The following is a 15,763-nucleotide window of genomic DNA, read 5'->3' as shown; positions in this document are numbered from 1 at the left end:
ATCCGGGTCACGTGCCATTTCCGCCTAAGCAAAGATGGCGTCGCATGTAGTGGAGCACATTACCGCTGAAGAAAATGATAGTTTTGATTATAGTGAAATTGAGGCGTTAGAAGAATTTATTCTGAGTGAGGATTCGTTTTGTTTATGTGGAGGTTCGGAAACGAATGAGATGATTTGTTGTGATTCTGGAAATTGCGAGTTTGGGTGGTTTCATTTTGCCTGTGTCGATCACAGGCGCTCGGAACGTTTCCTGGATAATAAAAAATGACCTAAAGTGGGATCGGCATAGTTATAGTCAGTCGCCGGTAAATTTCCCTACTACTCATATAATAACACAAGGTAGGAAAGCGTTGACACCATGGCATCGAAACTTCCCGAAAATAACACGATTTTCCAAATTATATTTCGATCCGCTTCACAAAACTCAAGCATGATATCAGTTGAAACTATCAATCGACTTACATTACCTTTATTCGAACTAAAACGGGTTAAATCCTGTGAAAATCGAAACACCAGAGCAATATGAATCAACCCGTCTACGCGGATATTTTGAAGCAGAGGCTCGTGCATGCGCAGCTCCAAACATGCGCAGTTCCATATACATATACGCGCGTACTGCGCCGTCTCACAATTTGAATATCTAGGCCCAGTACATATTCACAGATGATACCGATGTACATGTACCTGTTGATGCCGAGAAATAAAGATGTCTGATACAAATTCATTCGCAGCAACTTGGTAAGCATGTCATCAATAATATCAAACACATTGCATTTGTTCATCAGTGTTCATAATCTTTATTTGTGTTTCAGTTTTACTCTGATGAGACAAAATAAAAAAAAAAAGAAATTGGAAATTGGAAATACAAGTAACTTATTATAATATAAAATCAAAATAAAATTAAACAAGCACGCTTCAATATAAAATGTTTGCTTATAACATATTACATAATACATTTCTTGAGAACACTGGTTCATTTGGAAAATTATAAACTAATTATAAAAATTACAAAAGAAATATCCATGAATCGTCAATAATGCAGCATGTAGAAGTGAATATCACAAAGACAATACATACTAACATTTGCAGAAAATAATTTCAGGAAGTTAGCCTACTGTGAACAAAAAATAAAGTCATACAGGCATTAACTTTTATATTTTCTGCTGAAGATAAATTTTGTGAGAAAAAACATTACAAAGGCCAATTTCTACAAATTCAAGATTCAAAACAATAATAAGCAGTACAGTACACTTATTTTTTTTTATTTCATCTTCTATTCACAATCAATTATATTTTATAAAGCCATACTTGTACATTTTTCTTCACCCTTTTTTCCATATTTTATTCTATTAAAGAAATAATTTCTAAATTTTGATACAACTTTAAAAACAGGTACATCGGTATCATCTGTGAATATGTACTGGGCCTAGATATTCAAATTGTGAGACGGCGCGTATATGTGTTTGGAACTGCGCATGCTCGGGCCTTTGCTTCAAAATATCCGCGTAGACGGGTTGATTCATATTGCTCTGGTTTTTCGATTTTCACAGGATTTAACCCGTTTTAGTTCGAATAAAGGTAATGTAAGTCTATCGATAGTTTCAACCGATATCATGCTTGAGTTTTGTGAAGCGGATCGAAATATAATTTGGAAAATCGTGTTATTTTCGGGAAGTTTCGATGTCATGGTGTCAACGCTTTCCTACCTTGTGTTATTATATGAGTAGTAGGGGAATTTACCGGCGACTGACTATAACTATGCCGATCCCACTTTAGGTCATTTTTTATTATCCAGGAAACGTTCCGAGCGCCTGTGGTGTCGATCTCACACCAGCGACCATACCAACAGGCAAATGGTACTGTAAAGAGTGTTCTTCAGGTATTTAATTGAAATTTTGTACATTGTCGACTAAAACTGTTACTTCGTTGTGAAATATTTTAAACCATCTCCAGTGTTGATTGTGTTATAGTAATTTCTATAAATTTTATATTTGTTCTCTTCAGGTTGTAAGGCGAAATTTTCCCAGCGAAAACCCAGTAATAACGGCAGTGTCCGTAGGAAAAGCAGTAACGGTAATGTATTGAATATTTATCAGCCTTTTCTCATTTTTTTACATGACCCATAGATTGTTTTCATATACACATAAAACCGGAATTTGGAAACTTCTTTACCCATTTTATTTTTTGAAACCTATAAAAGCTAGGACCAGGTTTATAAACATGTAACTTTTTTTTTCAGTGACCACTAGTCAAGCACTTCCTGAATACACCTTGGAGAATGCTATTTCTGATCACAGAAAAATTCTGTCTAATGCTGTAGATGATGTTTTATCAGATCCAATGCTTCAACTGAATGAAGACATGGAAGAAGATATAGTAAAGGTGTTAACAACTATGAAAGACACTTCCTGTGAAGCTAATGATCTTGGTGTTGCATTGATTAAAGAACTTTGGCAGAGTGCTGAGTCTGTCAAGGCATCTAATTTATCGCTAGACATTATGTGTACTACATTTCACTCTCTCAGCCTTGGTAGTAAAATTCCATTGATATTTGATAATTACCTAGAGTCACGCAACTTGTGTATACCATCAAGACCAAAACTGTTTTTGTCTCAATTTTTATTAGATTCTCTGTTAAAATGTTTATTGCAAGCGAAACTTGGCAAAGCTTGTACAGAAGTTACCACTGATGTAGATTTAAGTATCACTAAAGAAGAACAGCAAGTACTTCGGTATATTGCAGGTTATGTGCCATTTCATTTACAGAAATTCTATTCCAAGTTTAATAGCAACTTTGCACAAGCTTGCCTAGATGCTATTCAGGATTGGAAAAGTAGGGACAGTTGTGTAGACTCTGCATTGTACCAGGAAATTGATAGATTTGGTCAACCGTGGTGGATTGTACTCAGTAAATGAAAATTTTTACCTTTTTATCAGGTGTATAGAGAACGAGGCAAGGAAAAACCTGAAGATTGATAAAATGCAATCATATAGGGATGTTAATCTAAAACAGAATCTTGTTTCTGCATTATATAAATCAGCTAGCATTGCAGATGGTTGGAATTTTGTCTCGAATCATATTGAAAATTGCCACGTTGCCAACTCATTATTTGGTAGAATTATAGATTCATATGCAAGTATTCGATGTAGGTCATATGCTAATGTTTATATGTATTTACGAAAGCTGCAAGACCAGAAGGTTTCAAAAAAAGGGGAAAAAAGTTTAAGGAAACAATTGTGCAAATGAGGTGGCTGTTTTTAAAAATGATGGATTGACGTGCAATTTTGAAGGAAAGATTTTAAGGCGGCATTCCCAACTTCTTTTCAGAACATATGACAACTGTATATTTAGACTTTTTGGTATTAATAAAATATTTATTGCCATAATATTCATGAGTATCAATATGTCCATGCATGAAGAGAGCTCAGGGGCCTATATGGTAAATACATCACTGACAGATAGCATTCTTGAACATGAATATAAAACATTTATAGGGCATCAACTGTCAAAACACCATTCACATGACAACACAGAAATAACAAAATTAATTTTTACTAAGATGCTAATTTACATTTTTTATTTGAAAAAATTAACCTTGTATATCCACTAATCATGTGGTTAAAACTGTAATACCATGCCTTGTTTTAATGACCAGCCCCCCCCCAAAAAAACAACTTTTGCAAGTGGAAAAAGGCGTTTCCGCTGGGTATATATACAACAATAAATTTACAATTATTGAAGGTGGATCTCAACACTGATCGTGTGGTCAAATATAAATACTGTATCCCCCCTTTTTTTAAACTAACAAAATATTTGAACCCCTATTAAGCACAACATTGTAATTAATCACAGCAATGGTGTTGCCTGAAGTCTCTTCCTTGGTCTTCTTTGAAGAGGTGTATCAGACAGCTGTTGGTTCCCTACATCCTGTAAAATACAGTTACTTCTGATGGTTGTTTGTACTTGTTGGGAGCCGGCAACATAGAGCGATAAGGCATTTCTTCCAAATTCTTCAACTGATGGATTGTCATTGCGACCAACACAGGAGCGATGTCTGCTGAAATACTCCTCCAGTGGATCCTGGGAAAATGTTTCACTTAGGATGAATTTTACACCAGTCTCCTGAAGTAACTCTTTAGTTAGCACAACAAAAGACTTCACTGCAATAGCATAAATACAAAATTATGAAAATCAAGTTCTAAAACACACAATTCAGTGTTTTCTCAAAGAAAACATGGTTAGTGAGAAAGTTTGATTAGTCACTCAAACTTGTTCAAATTTCATTCTGGCTTTAAGTGAGAAAATTCCAAAAAAGTACAGAAGCATTTGCTTTTATAGAAAATTTCTTTGAGAAATTTGACAGCCACTAAGCAAGTAGAGCCCTGGTGGGATCATTTATTATCCCATGATAAATGCTTTCATTTTATTGAACACGGAGCAGAGACTAAAGCATCAGTTTTAACTCACTTGTTATTATTCTCAATCCCTCAAGAGTTTCTCGGCTGAGACACATTTTTCGCCTTTCATTTAGTGATAAATTCTCAGTACTTAGACATTCCTCTTCCCATTCCCTTAAAAATTCAAGGAATTCATTTTCCAACCACTGTTGGATAAAGAATATAAAAAGAAAATAAATGATCAGAACATGAATATTATATTGAGTACTGGGCTTTCTGAAATTACAACTGTAATTAAAAAAATCCTTCTCATTCAAAATTTACTTGTGAGTCCATATTATACAAAAAACAATTGTAAATTCTTAAGAGCTTGCTTTGAATGGGACCAATTACAGCTGTACATACCTGAAATCTCCAATCTCCTATGTCTTTGTAAGGTGCTAGGACTGATTTTCTATTTCTGACATCTTGTCCACATCTTGAAACATTGAGACAATCAAAAAATCTGTCTATCATGAAAACAAATTTCTCAGTAGACTTTGTATCATGTCGTCCTCTTGCTTTGAATGCATTAACCACACTGGAACTTAGAACCTATTTAGTACAGGATAAGTATTACACATGTATCATATATTTTTTTATTTTGATTTACAATATTTAACACACGAGTGGCTATATTCCTAACACACCACAAGAAAATACAGACTTCTCAGCAAGGTGAATGGCCTTCACATTTTGTAACAAAAATTTTCTGCAGCAACAGTTTTGGATGTGGGATTTACTTAATTTTCATTGTGCAAATGTACTTACTTGTGCTGCCAATTTCACTTTCATTCTTAATGAAGGGGATAAATGTAAATGTTCATATGTAATCTTGGAAAGTTTTCTCAATGATGCCACTCCACTCACATTACCAACACCTATGTCATCTTCCACCAGATCAACTAGCTGCTTCCAGGAAATGCTTTGTTTATTGTACTGCATGGAAGAACAAATTATATACTGTAAAATTACTAATTTTTACTGGATTTAAATTTCAATGATTTGGCATTTTTAGACATATTCAGTGGGTTTTAAATTCACTGTTTTATCATTTAGATAATCTGTTCTATGCTCAATTTTACATATTCACTGGGTTTAATTGAACGCATTTTCCAGTCAGCGAAATAAGCAAAATTAAAACCTAGTGAATAATTAACCCTTGTACAGTATCATAAAAGAATTGCTAAGGTTAATAGCACACAAAAATAAAATACCAGTCACTTATCCCTTAAATAATAATTTTAAATTAATGTGAAAAAAAACTCTGATTTTACTCACATGTAAATTCCTGGTTTTGTTATGCCAGCCTGAATTTTCCCAATTATTACGTGTGGTTTTAACCAGGTGTGGAACGTCACATATAAAATATATATTTCTATCTTGGCTATATCTGTTCACGGTAGAGTGGACTACAGTGGTTTCTTCGTTATTGGTTTTATGGATTCTATAAAACTTTCTGTTCGGGGTGGCACCATCTGACACGAAAGCACGCACTTTAAATCCAGCGTATTCCAGGAAAGCAACACCTTTCCACAACACAGCATATAATTTGTTGCTTGTGAACCCAACGCATGGGAACCATCCAAACACTTCTTTTAAAGATGTGCAAATACCTCGCATCATCAATACCATAATGTGAGTTGCTAGTGGTGTTGAAAGTGCCTTGTTAACTGGACTGTCCTCCTTTATTTGCTGCAGGAGATCTTCAATTTCATTGTTGATGTTGCCACAGTCTGTGTAACCAATTAAATTGCCAGTGTTCTTTGAATATACTAAACCAGACTTGATTTTAATTTCATCAAATATTATCGAAATATTTTTTTCATAATCCTCTATCCCAGCAAAATTATGGTCTTTTTTTATTCTCTTGATGATTTCAGCATTAAATCCACTTTTGACCTGTGTGAAATGGGTGTAGTCCTTGAGAGTTGTCTCGTGTGGTAGTATGAGAAATCTGGAACCTCTAATCATACGATATGCAGAAGGCGATTTTGAATGGAGTGCTATACACCATTTTATCAGTGCTGGGTGCCATCCTCGACCTGACTTTGCAGTGCTTGCTGCTTTTTTCTGTTGTTCCCACAATAAAAATTGGGGACTGTCCTTTCCAAAGGTGGACGCTATTTCGCTGGTATTCTCCTCTAAAACAGTTTCTAAAGAATTTGATAAACTGTCGTTGAGTAGTTTACCGTCTTTTTCAATGACTTCTTCCAATCTGTCTTCCAGTCTCTTAACTTTACGTTTCAGTTGCATGTTTTCTTTCACTAGATTCTTGGTCTTTTCTTGTAACTGGTCATGGCTTAAATAACTATTTCTGGTTTTTGATGACACACCAGGAATGAAAGATTTCTGAGAACTCCTCATTGCTGCCAGGTCAGATTTGTACATTCGACAAACTCTGCACAATGTTTTACCCTTTTCATCAACCAAGAGTTCACACGATTTAGTCCTCACAGTAGATTGGGGGAAAAAACCTACTTCTTCATACCCCTTCACATTGCCTTGGTGCGTACTAAAAATAGCTGGTGCATTTGGTGATTTTTTTCGGCAGACATCATCAAATCCTTGAATACCACTGCATACCACTGCTTGCTGTAAGGTGTCAAACAGGAGTTTTGCTGACTTTTCATCTAGAAATTCAGAAATTCCTTCCAGCAATGGGCATTTACTTGCAGTTCTGCCATTGATCAGCAAAGACCAAAGGCCCTTGCAGTCCACTTCTAGCCTAACCTTGATGCAATTACTGTTGTTCCCCAATTTCAGACAACAAATACTGTTGCCAGCTTCAGTCACCAAATATCCAGCTTCTTTTCCAAAATTTGAAATGACTCTGAAAATTGCAATGTCATTACCTTGGTCAGTGCATTTAAAACACAAGTCACAATCCTTATCATGTGCTTGAAACTCAGCTCGGACAATATTGAGTGATGATTTCAGCTTTTTGCTTGTTTTTTGTTTGTGTCTCTGTATTTTTTGGTAACAAATATGGCACACAAATGAAGGGAATACGTCTTCATCTTCATTCTCAACACTGAGTGAAAAGAACTTCTGCAGCAATTTTGAAATATCATATTTAGATTTTGGCTTTAATCTCAGTTTGCTGTCTGGTATAGCTCTAGATAGACCGCATAGACGACAATGTTCATGCAGTTTCTCTTTGTGATAATTCATTGCAGTATGCTGTAAAACAGAAATATAGATAATGATTAAAAAAATTAAACATAAACTATAAAAACTACAATATGGTGTCTTGAACAAGTATGAACCATGGATGTAAGTACATCCATGTATGAACCTACCGGGTAGAAAACAAAATACTAGTAACTATATAATAATAATACATCCAGCATGCCTGGATAAATTTGAGTTACCTTAAATATAAACAATCAACTGCGTATAAAAAGTACTGAATCAAGGCATGTAATGTTCTCTCTGTTTGAAAGCAACAAAAAACAAAAATTAGGCAAAATTTCCCAAAGATAGGTGGACGAAAAATCAATACAATGTATAATGGGCAAAATATTAGAAACATCAAATATAATATAGTATATTTTCTTTAAATTACATCTATTACCAAAAACATGATAATAATAAGCTACAACCCTTAACAGCATTTCTACCCCCCCCCCACACACACACCCCTGAATTTATTTCAAGGTAATGTAGTAAAATATTAGAATTGTAATTAAATAGAATCATCTAAAAGATTGCCATGATCATAATACTTGGAAGGCATGAAGTTACAAATACATGAAGTTTGCAAGCTTTGTAAAAAAACATGCATAGGGAATATTTACCATTTCCGATTAATTTTAGAAGTAAAACAATTGAAACCATTGTCATGTCGATTGTGAAAATAAAAACAAAACCCGCTTAATAATATTTCCTCTATAATGCATGGGGCTACTACGATGTGACACCCTTAATTCGTCAAGAGTCGGGTGAAAAGTGAAAACAGATTACCAAAAAAGTAGCAAGTTGATGGCGTGTTTTCAACCTGCTATCTTGTGCTATCACTAACGTCGACCACGGTAAAAAACAGAAAAGATAAAAACTCAGATCTGATATTAAACTCGTTTGTCGCAAATTTTAGGAAAGTTGAAATATCATACGATAAAAAATCAAAGCAAAAATTTCAAAAACCACGAAGAAAGCACTGTTACTCACCCGATCGTCAACAAACTTCTGGCAAGCTGATTTATTTCCGGTGTTTGAAAGGTCATCTGTCACGTGGGCGAAACTGCGCATGCGTGTTGGTCGCTGTTTTTTAATGCGCATTGAAATTGTAAACGGTATGAAATATTACATTTTTCACGCGATGTACACACCCCTTTTAATGATGGCAAGACTCATCTAATTACTTTGATCTGGTTTTATCATGTTTTATCTGAATGCTTATTGGTAAGACAAAGGTTTGAAGAGGATTTTAACGCATTATAACACCAAAAGTAAACTTTCTCGAGTGCCTTTTTAATCCTCTTAACTAAGTGGTTCATCCTTTCTTAGTTCATCCATGTTCAGATCAAGGTCATGACCAGGTCATGACTTCACTAAAAACCCTAGTAAAGGGGAAAATGGGTAAAAGTAATGGGTTGGCTAATACCAAGGACCACCTTGAAAAATCTAACAGGTGTGTAAAGCCAACGACTGGACAAACTGATGAAAATATTTTCTTGCTACAAACTTTATGGTGAAACAAAATTTCAATTCATATTTGTTTAAGGCAAAACAGAATGCAGGAAAAGTTATGACATACTACAATTGATGTGAAGTCAGATACTCACCCTGCACCGCATTCAAACCCACAGCATGTAAGCAAATCTTCTGCAGATACATGTACATTTGTATCACCACCAGACGCAATACAGTAACGGTCACTCATAGCTTCAACTGCACCAAACGCCTTAAATGGAAGAATAAACATCGTATTAAATATAGTCAAAGTGGCAAAGTCATAATATCATGTTGTGGTCAAAACAGTTAGCATAGGAAAGATGGTCAATGGTAGTATGATGGGCATACTAGTAAAACTACAAAGAATATTACATACAATTTTAATTCAAAAGACGGACACCACTTTTTTTAATGACATACATTGCTATAGACCATTTTGCAAGCGATACATTTTTGTGCATCTTGCATGACAGTAAAAAAGCCCAACATTTTGTAGCAGTGCAAAATTCTCCAGAGTCCTACAGAATAAAGTGAAAGTGACTCTTGCAAAATTTTGTCTCAAGGAATAGCACTGGAAGTATATTCAACACACTTATTGAACACTTACCCAGCAAGATCCACACGATGCTTGGTCTCGTACTTCTTTAATTGTAGGACAATTTGGCCACTGTGTTCTAGCATCAAATGTGTCTGGCAAAAACACAATGGGATGAACTCTGACTGGTAGCTTCTGTTTGGGATCTTCTTTCAATGAACCACACAAACCTTTCACGTAATCTGGCTTGACATGCTCAAAGTTCACTCCGGCCTTTTTAAAAAAAAAACAAATGCAATGTAAGCAATAGCCTGATGCCTATGACTAGAAAAACAAATGGCATACCATTAATTAAGACAAATCGTATCATCAAATCAGTATTTTCAATATTATTTTAGAAGTGTTAGAAAAATAATATTATGATTGTGGGACAAAAACAAATTGACATAAATGTACATTTAAAGCAAACCTAAATGCGGCCTTAATTTATAGTTGTGTATATTCTAGACTGTATTCAAAATAATATTGCAGTGGTTTAATTTTGTTTTAATTATAACTAGCTTGGATAGACATTTGAAGTGCATGCAATTAAACACCATGAAGGCCATTCATGGAGGGGAATAAATAACGAACGAACATATTTAACATCCAGATACTTTTCAAAGCTATGACCGTTTTAGTATCTGATCGCATTCGTATACGCCATTGTACATAGCCGTTCATGCTGTCAAGCATTGTGTACTACTAGTATAAACTCAACTTTTATATGCACAATGTGCTTTTTAGAACTCAAGTTAGAGCATTATGCGTTTGAACCACAGTATTCTGAGAGTGGAAGCCCAATTGCGTTAAAGTACCGTACTTCCCCAATCGTAAGCCCCTCCCGAGTATGAAGCCCATCCCTCTATTTTTACTAGGTATTTATCATGGAGGTATAAACCTCCATGGTATTTATCGAGTTGAGGGCATTCACGATTATAAGCCACGAGTATTTTTACTGGGCCTCAACGATATTATTTAAAATATGCGTGTAAAAAGTGTGTTTCATTTCATAATAATAGTGATTGGCATGGTTGTTTGGTTCATGCTTTTATGAGAAAACTCGCATTAATTTCAGAGTGCATGGAAAAAGTACACAATGTGGTTCGCATTCTTTCTATTCTGTCATTTACTCAGGATGAACCCCAGTTGCAATACTGGAGTGATTCATATTAAGAATGCTGTACACCTTTTTTTGCTTTGAAACCAAAAATTCTACTTTTTTGTATTTTTCAATGCTGGACTACAAGGAGCAAACACTCAGTAGGAAAAAAAGTGAAAAGGATGTTTTTATAGAGCGTAAAAATCAATTTTTGTTAATTAAAAACAAAATTACATGTCATTGTTTTGAAAGCTATGTTTTAATTAATCAGCCAAAGACATAATAGACAAATAATTTGCATAATAGTCACCACCCATAGCAAATATAAACAGTCTCTTGCATTCAGTACAAGCTCAGACTAGTAATACAAGTATTAGTAGTCCGAGGTACAAGTTACACGCATTCCATCTACGCATTCCATCATTGAATTTCTCGCTCTTCAAGCAGTCGACTATGAAACCGTCTTGGGGTCGACTATGACAGTGACGAAAGAAAACGAATGCAAGGAAATTTGGAGAAGAACGTCGACAGTATGTAAAGCGATTATTATGAAAATTTAATCATGGAAGGTACCTTCCATGATTTAATTGATCAGACCATGGAGGTATAAACAGAAGGTAGAAAATTTGAGCACATGGCAGACTTAGTTTTCGTGACTAAATTACGTGTCATGGACTCCGACCACAATGAGTCGGAAGTGAAACACTTGGGCCCGGACTTGGCTACACGTAGAGCACGAGACAAGCAGCTATAAAAACGTGTGTGTGAGCATCCTTGTTTTACCTGGTTTTTTTTCTTTATCTTATCTTTATCTTTATTATTCTCAATAAATAATTTGACGGATTCAATGAAGTTAGATTTGTTATACATGATATAGAAAGTGAACTGAATGTAAGATACCAGCAGTAGTCCCCGCCAGCGGTTGTTCCAGTACTATGTATTACGCATTGAAGATGGAAAAAGAATCATCACACTATTTTTGTCACAACAGTTTTGGGAACTAAAAAACGGAAAACACAATTTATGGTGAACAGGTTATTTTACAAATCAACAAAATAATAACGGAGCAAACAAACTGAAAATTCACCGCCCGATCGACAGACAACTTTAAACCTAAGCGATCGCATCTCCCGATTCAGTTCAGCACTCGCTGTGACTTCTCTCCCTCTCATTGCCATTTAAATCAGATAATACAGATCTTCGTCGAGACATCTCATGTAGTAAAACAAAAATCTTGGAAAGAAAACTACATGTCGTTGACTCTGGTGGTGCGTTCAGCCACGATTATTGGTTCAGCAGCTGAGCAAGAGAATGACCTTCCATGGAGGGCAATGTATGGTAATGAGTCTTCCAGAAAAGGAGTGTCTCCTCCCACAACGTATTAATGAATATGTAAATCATGACGTCATTTTGGCGCGGCTTTGTCACGCCGTGAAACAGTGTTTCCTATTGGATTCGGGAGCATAATTTCGTACTGTATAACCAATTGCGACCACGCATATCAACACATCTGCATGATTATGACAGACAGATACCATGACTATTCGTTATGAGTTTGTTTTGATCCATGGGACAAACGGATTTTGAGTTAGCCGACGATACGTTGCTGCTAAGTTGTTTTTGCCGTTTTCTCGGTTAAACAAAACAACGATTCACGGCAACTGCAGGCCTTTGATCTCGAGTTTTAGTGGATGCATTATACTAATTTTTCGCACAGACACTCTTCGATATGTTCCCTCTCAAGCCGCGCTGGGATTTTTCTATTTTCCTATTTGTTTCGAAATTACGTTATAATTTCTGAATACCGGAAAGAACCAGATCAGATTGTTTTTTCAAGATAGCTAAATTATTATTTCTTCTCCAACTATCATGTAGATATACATCTCAATTAACGCGGAATGGTGGTGAGCGTCATCTGAAAAACTGTTTTGTTGCCAATGTTCCACTAAATTCGTTTATTCATTGGTTCAATTATTTTTTTACCGAAAATGGCTTTCTGTGTTTACACAGAGATCACATGATTATACACGTCCATACACAAACTATCTTGTCGATTTCATATCCAGTGTGAAATAAGCTTTCCATCAATATATAGCTTTGTATGGTTCAGTAAATATTTTATATGAAAATATCAGTTTAGAAAATCAATACCAAAAACGTGTACAGCATCCTTAAGTAGCTTTCGAAAAGCCAAAAATGTGATCGTTAAGTCGTGTACCTGGTTATTGGGCATGGTTTACTTTGAGACTATCATGAAAGGCCTAGGGTTTGAAGGATGTGACATGTTGGTGACCGTGAAAGGTGTTTAAATTCTTCCTCCACACTTAGTCTACCCACGGTTACTATTAACCGTCGTTTACTTTTCGGAAATTGCGAATCGCCAGTTTTTGGAGAAAAAATCATTGTTTTTCGTTGCAATCAGTGCTACAGCTCGCATTTAACGTTGCGGTAATTCACTTCCGCATTGCGTTAAAAAATCATCGTCAATAATCGGAAAATTTCATCATTACGACACATCATTTTGATTGGTTAATGAAAGACATGACCTGTTTGGTCAAAGGAAGTTGTTTCAGGTCAAATCGTGCTGAAAGACCACATGGTGAAAAATTGCTTCGCGTTGAGAGTTTGCATACGATCGAAAACATACCAAAACGCAATCTAATTAAAATCTGATGTAGTGTACGGGCTTTAATTATTTTGGCTATAAACTTATTTTAATTTTATTTTTTATTACTTTTGTTATTACTGCCTTTTATTTTATTATTTTACTGTGATTTTGATTTTGTGATTTTTTTTTAATTCCGCCCTACATACATCTGACCCAATGCCTATGTAACGAGATTTCAACGAGACCCACTATCGACGATTTTAGTCAACAAATCACAGACCTCCTTCTATAGCGCACATGATGATGTCACCGGGCAGAGTCAAGTGGCAAACACACTCGAATAAAATGGCGGATTATACCGACGTTAGCGACCGAGAAAAACATTCCTTTTCGGTAAGTTTATCATTGTCAAATGCAACGAAAGTCATTTTTATGTTTATATTGTGGCTCAAATGGTTCGAGTTTAGATCGTTATTTTGCGTAGTTATTCTGGGAGTGACGATTTTGTTTCCACCGGTTCGACCGAACACTGGTGTCTTTTTCCAGTCGTTTGCCCTGGAGATGGGTGATGTTTTGTTGACGATCGGGCCAAAATCATCTACGGTATTGAAGCAGTAGTTGTAAATATTCATCAAAATGTATCAACATTTTGTACATTATACAATAACTCTTTATTAAAGTAATTGAGCTGATTTGGACTGGAATAAAATAATTTTTATATAGAACACATCGCAATTGATCAGGAAATATTTTTTTGCTTCAATTTTCTTCGTCGATGCCGTGGGCCGGTGACCGTTATACAATTTAAAATCAGTTTGCATTGTTAATCAGATGTATGTAGGGCGGAATTAAAAAAAAAATCATCTTTTCTGAGTTGGTCCTCGAGTATAAGCTCATCCCTTACTTTTCCCTTACGTGTTCATGCCTCCGGGCTTTAGATCAGGGAAGTACAGTATACTGTGAAGATTCAGACCGGGGATTCAGATCAGTACAGTGTGAGTGATGAGATTATCTCGTCGACGATACCCCTTGTTCGGATGATAGTTTTATTTCAAATTATACGGAAATCTGTGAACAATTTGCTTGGTGTTCCTGTGACACTTGTCCCATGATTTGCCAGTGCAGCCCCATGAATACATGGACGAAAATGTTTCCACCACCACCCTACGAACTCAAGATTGCAAACTCCATCATCCAGACTTTCAAATTATTTGCACGCACAGTGCAGTACAAGAAACAGCATTTATTAGACAGACAAAAAAAAATAAAAAATGCCTGTCTCGATCAATCGCACATCCATAATGTTTGTATGTTGATACGCTTGTAAATAATATGAACGTAAAAGTCGAAACGACCTAGACTAGAAGTCAATTCACCAGTCCAGCAAACTATGGCTTCCTAAGTTGCTTATATTTAATCAGATACTATTTTGTCATCATGCTTTGTTACCTTTCCTGTTTATACCTCGTGAGGGCGTTTTTTTATGGCAAGATGGCGCAAACGGAAGTCCTTCGCAGGTTTATGGTTTCTCATATTTTTACATTATCATAAGTCTGAAGATAATTTTTTTTTATTTTTTTTTTCAGATTTATAATCAATAAACATAACTTGATAAATACAAACACCAAAGTAGACTCTATTTAGTTCCCCTTTAAGGTGATACCACTGTATGGAATGGTCACATAGTGTATTTAAGGTGATACCACTGTATGGAATGGTCACATAGTGTATTTAAGGTGATACATGTACCACTGTATGGAATGGTCACATAGTGTATTTAAGGTGATACCACTGTATGGAATGGTCACATAGTGTATTTAAGGTGATACCACTGTATGGAATGGTCACATAGTGTATTTAAAGTGATACCACTGTATGGAATGGTCACATAGTGTATTCAAAGTGATACCACTGTATGGAATGGTCACATAGTGTATTTAAAGTGATACCACTGTATGGAATGGTCACATAGTGTATTTAAGGTGAAACCACTGTATGGAATGGTCACATAATGTATTTAAAGTGATACCACTGTATGGAATGGTCACATAGTATATTTAAAGTGATACCACTGTATGGAATGGTCACATAGTGTATTTAAAGTGATACCACTGTATGGAATGGTCACATAGTGTATTTAAGGTGATACCACTGTATGGAATGGTCACATAGTGTATTTAAAGTGATACCACTGTATGGAATGGTCACATAGTGTATTTAAAGTGATACCACTGTATGGAATGGTCACATAGTGTATTTAAAGTGATACCACTGTGTGGAATGGTCACATAGTGTATTTAAAGTGATACCACTGTATGGAATGGTCACATAGTGTATTTAAAGTGATACCACTGTATGGAATGGT

At 35.5% G+C, this 15,763-nt stretch overlaps 2 protein-coding genes and 1 long non-coding RNA gene across 3 annotated transcripts in view; 1 reads left to right on the top strand and 2 right to left on the bottom strand.

Moving 5' to 3' along the window:
• The window catches only part of LOC100373078 (cathepsin B-like), an 80,062-nt gene that overhangs the window by 14,685 nt on the left and 49,614 nt on the right, over positions 1-15,763 (bottom strand). Inside the window, exons 3-4 of the mRNA XM_085508165.1 lie at positions 9,722-9,922; positions 9,225-9,343 (exon numbers count right to left, since the gene is read on the bottom strand). Coding sequence (XP_085364291.1) covers positions 9,225-9,343; positions 9,722-9,922 — 320 coding nt within the window. The remainder of the gene's footprint in view (positions 1-9,224; positions 9,344-9,721; positions 9,923-15,763) is intronic.
• LOC146734690 (uncharacterized) lies at positions 35-3,387 on the top strand. Its single transcript, XM_085508166.1, has 4 exons — positions 35-125; positions 1,796-1,879; positions 2,005-2,073; positions 2,240-3,387. Exons 1-4 carry the CDS (start codon positions 35-37, stop codon positions 2,914-2,916), a joined length of 921 nt encoding a protein of 306 aa, XP_085364292.1. The 3' UTR covers positions 2,917-3,387.
• On the bottom strand, positions 7,072-8,652 carry LOC146734689 (uncharacterized). The gene is made up of 3 exons (XR_014931639.1): positions 8,608-8,652; positions 7,812-7,872; positions 7,072-7,620 (listed from the first exon to the last, which is right to left on the bottom strand). It is a non-coding gene; the product is annotated as an uncharacterized LOC146734689 (long non-coding RNA).

This window comes from Saccoglossus kowalevskii, chromosome 14 (genome assembly GCF_978046115.1).
Source record: "Saccoglossus kowalevskii chromosome 14, keSacKowa6.1, whole genome shotgun sequence".
Taxonomy (NCBI): Eukaryota; Metazoa; Hemichordata; class Enteropneusta; family Harrimaniidae; genus Saccoglossus; species Saccoglossus kowalevskii.
Note: the sequence above shows the minus strand (reverse complement) of the source record. Positions and strands in the feature narration are given on the sequence as shown.

Coding starts and splice junctions, on each gene's coding strand:
- LOC146734690 (XM_085508166.1), top strand. CDS start 35: ATGGCGTCGCATGTAGTGGAGCACATTACCGCTGAAGAAAATGATAGT. Junction 126..1,795: donor GTTAGAAGAATTTATTCTGA/GTGAGGATTCGT, acceptor TTTATTATCCAG/GAAACGTTCCGAGCGCCTGT. Junction 1,880..2,004: donor CTGTAAAGAGTGTTCTTCAG/GTATTTAATTGA, acceptor TGTTCTCTTCAG/GTTGTAAGGCGAAATTTTCC.